General features: G+C 35.4%; 1 protein-coding gene across 1 annotated transcript in view; it reads left to right on the top strand.

Moving 5' to 3' along the window:
- Positions 1-1,535, top strand: part of LOC107713255 (zinc finger protein 239-like) — a 6,542-nt gene extending 5,007 nt beyond the window's left edge. Inside the window, exon 2 of the mRNA XM_016518720.1 lies at positions 174-1,535. Coding sequence (XP_016374206.1) covers positions 174-1,127 — 954 coding nt within the window. The 3' untranslated portion in view covers positions 1,128-1,535. The remainder of the gene's footprint in view (positions 1-173) is intronic.
- The last annotated feature ends 654 nt before the right edge of the window (positions 1,536-2,189 follow it).

Here is a 2,189-nt window from a genome sequence, read left to right as displayed (position 1 = left end):
TATATATATATATATATATATATATATATACTGCATATATATATAAAATATTTAAATATAAAATTGTTACTAGGGCTGTGACGGTGGCATTACCACTGCAGTACCAACTTTTAACAAGTTACCAAAAATAAACCATTTTTACTTTTATTTCAGCGTTCATTAAAGAAAAAGAGGAGAATGAAGAATCAAGTGAAGTTGAGGAGAAAAATCATGTCAAAACTGGAGGAAAACTTTTGAGTTGCTCTCAAACCAAACAGAAAGATTTAAAGAAAAGAAGAGCCAAGAAATCTTTCACCTGCACTCAGTGTGGAAAGAGATGCACACACAAAGCAAGTTTTGAGTGTCACATGAGAGTTCATACTGGAGAGAAACCGTTCACTTGTGATCAGTGCGGGAAGAGTTTCACACAATCATCAAACCTTAAGAGCCACATGAACATCCACACTGGAGAGAAACCACACGCATGTGATCAATGCGGTAAAATGTTTTTATTGGCTTCACTTCTGAAGAAACACTTGAAAGTTCATGCAAAGGAGAAGCCACATTCATGTCATTTGTGTGGTAAGAGTTTTTCGCGTCTAGACAGTTTGAAAGAACATCAGAAAATACATACTGGTGTGAGAGAGTACATGTGCTTTGAGTGTGAAAAGACCTTTACTTCAGCTAAACAGTTGAAAACACATGAGAGGATTCACACTGGAGAAAAACCTTATAAGTGTTTACACTGTGACAAGAGATTCATTAATTCATCAAATCAGAAAACACATGAGAGGATCCACACTGGAGAGAAACCTTATAAGTGTTTACACTGTGACAAGAGATTTAGTCATTCAACGTATCTGAAACCACATGAGAGGATCCACACTGGAGAGAAACCTTATAAGTGTTCACACTGTGACAAGAGATTCCGTGATTCAGCAACTCTGAAAACACACGAGAGGATCCATACTGGAGATAAACCTTATAAGTGTTCACACTGCAATAAGAGATTCAGTCAGTCAGCAAATCTGAAAACACATGAGAGGGTCCACACTGGAGATAAACCTTATAAGTGTTCACACTGCAATAAGAGATTCAGTCAGTCAGCAAATCTGAAAACACATGAGAGGGTCCACACTGGAGAGTAACCATATCACTGCATTGCATGTGGGAAGCGTTTCATTCAGTCATCTGTTATACACAGTCATACAAAAAACAATCACAGTAAGGCCCCGTACACACAGAGACGCATTTAGCTGTATATGTAAATATTTTGTATCGTATCAGCCTTTCGTCCAGATGGATCCGGCGTTTTGGGAGCCTCAAACTGCAATTTTTTTTAACCGGGTCCCAGAGTGGATAAATCTGAAAATGACACATTTGCGTGTGTATAGCCAATCCGTATATTTTGTGAAACAATAATGTCATCACCCCACGTCTTTACCCCAGTCAGACACCGCTACCTCATGTAACAACAACAATGGCGGACTACATGTTTGTGTTCATGCTGCAGAAGCTATTGAGCCTATTAGTTTTACTAAACTTACTAGTAGAGCTGCACGATATTGGAAAAAACTCACATTGCAATTTTGCATATTGCGATATAAAAAAAAAAAGTACCAGATGACTTGAACCGCTCTATTTGAAAAAAAAAACAAAAAAAAAACAATGATTGGGGTGATTTTGTAGGTGAATAAATCAGCAGAGAAAATAAGCAAATTACAAGCATAGATAAATATAATAGAAAAAAATTATACAAATGAAATAAACAGTGCTTTATATTCTTCAGGTAAGTCTTAACTGTATTCAGGTACAGAAATTGAATAATCAAATGTAAAATATCACTGCATAGTCTTCACTGTATAAATGAAATCTAATAAATCTGTTAAAGCTACAAAAGTGATTTTTGTGTTTTGTCTGTTAAAGCTACAAAAGTGATTTTTCTTTGTGTTTTGTTGTTTGATTAACATTCATGACACAGAAAGCCTCGGGAACAACAGATGTAACAATCAAAAACAGATGTAATACGGATTAAGTAAGTAAAGTTTATTTGTATAGCACATTTATCTCAGCAAAGCTGGCCAAAGTGCTAAACAGAAACAAAGTAAAACATAAGACAAGCAAGACAAACCATAAAACAGGTAAAATCAATTAGAATGCCTGGGAGTAAAAATATGTTTTCAACATTGATTTAAAAGTTACAATAGAAG

This window comes from Sinocyclocheilus rhinocerous, unplaced genomic scaffold (genome assembly GCF_001515625.1).
Source record: "Sinocyclocheilus rhinocerous isolate Xijiao unplaced genomic scaffold, SAMN03320098_v1.1 scaffold10397, whole genome shotgun sequence".
Classification (NCBI taxonomy): Eukaryota; Metazoa; Chordata; class Actinopteri; order Cypriniformes; family Cyprinidae; genus Sinocyclocheilus; species Sinocyclocheilus rhinocerous.
Note: the sequence above shows the minus strand (reverse complement) of the source record. Positions and strands in the feature narration are given on the sequence as shown.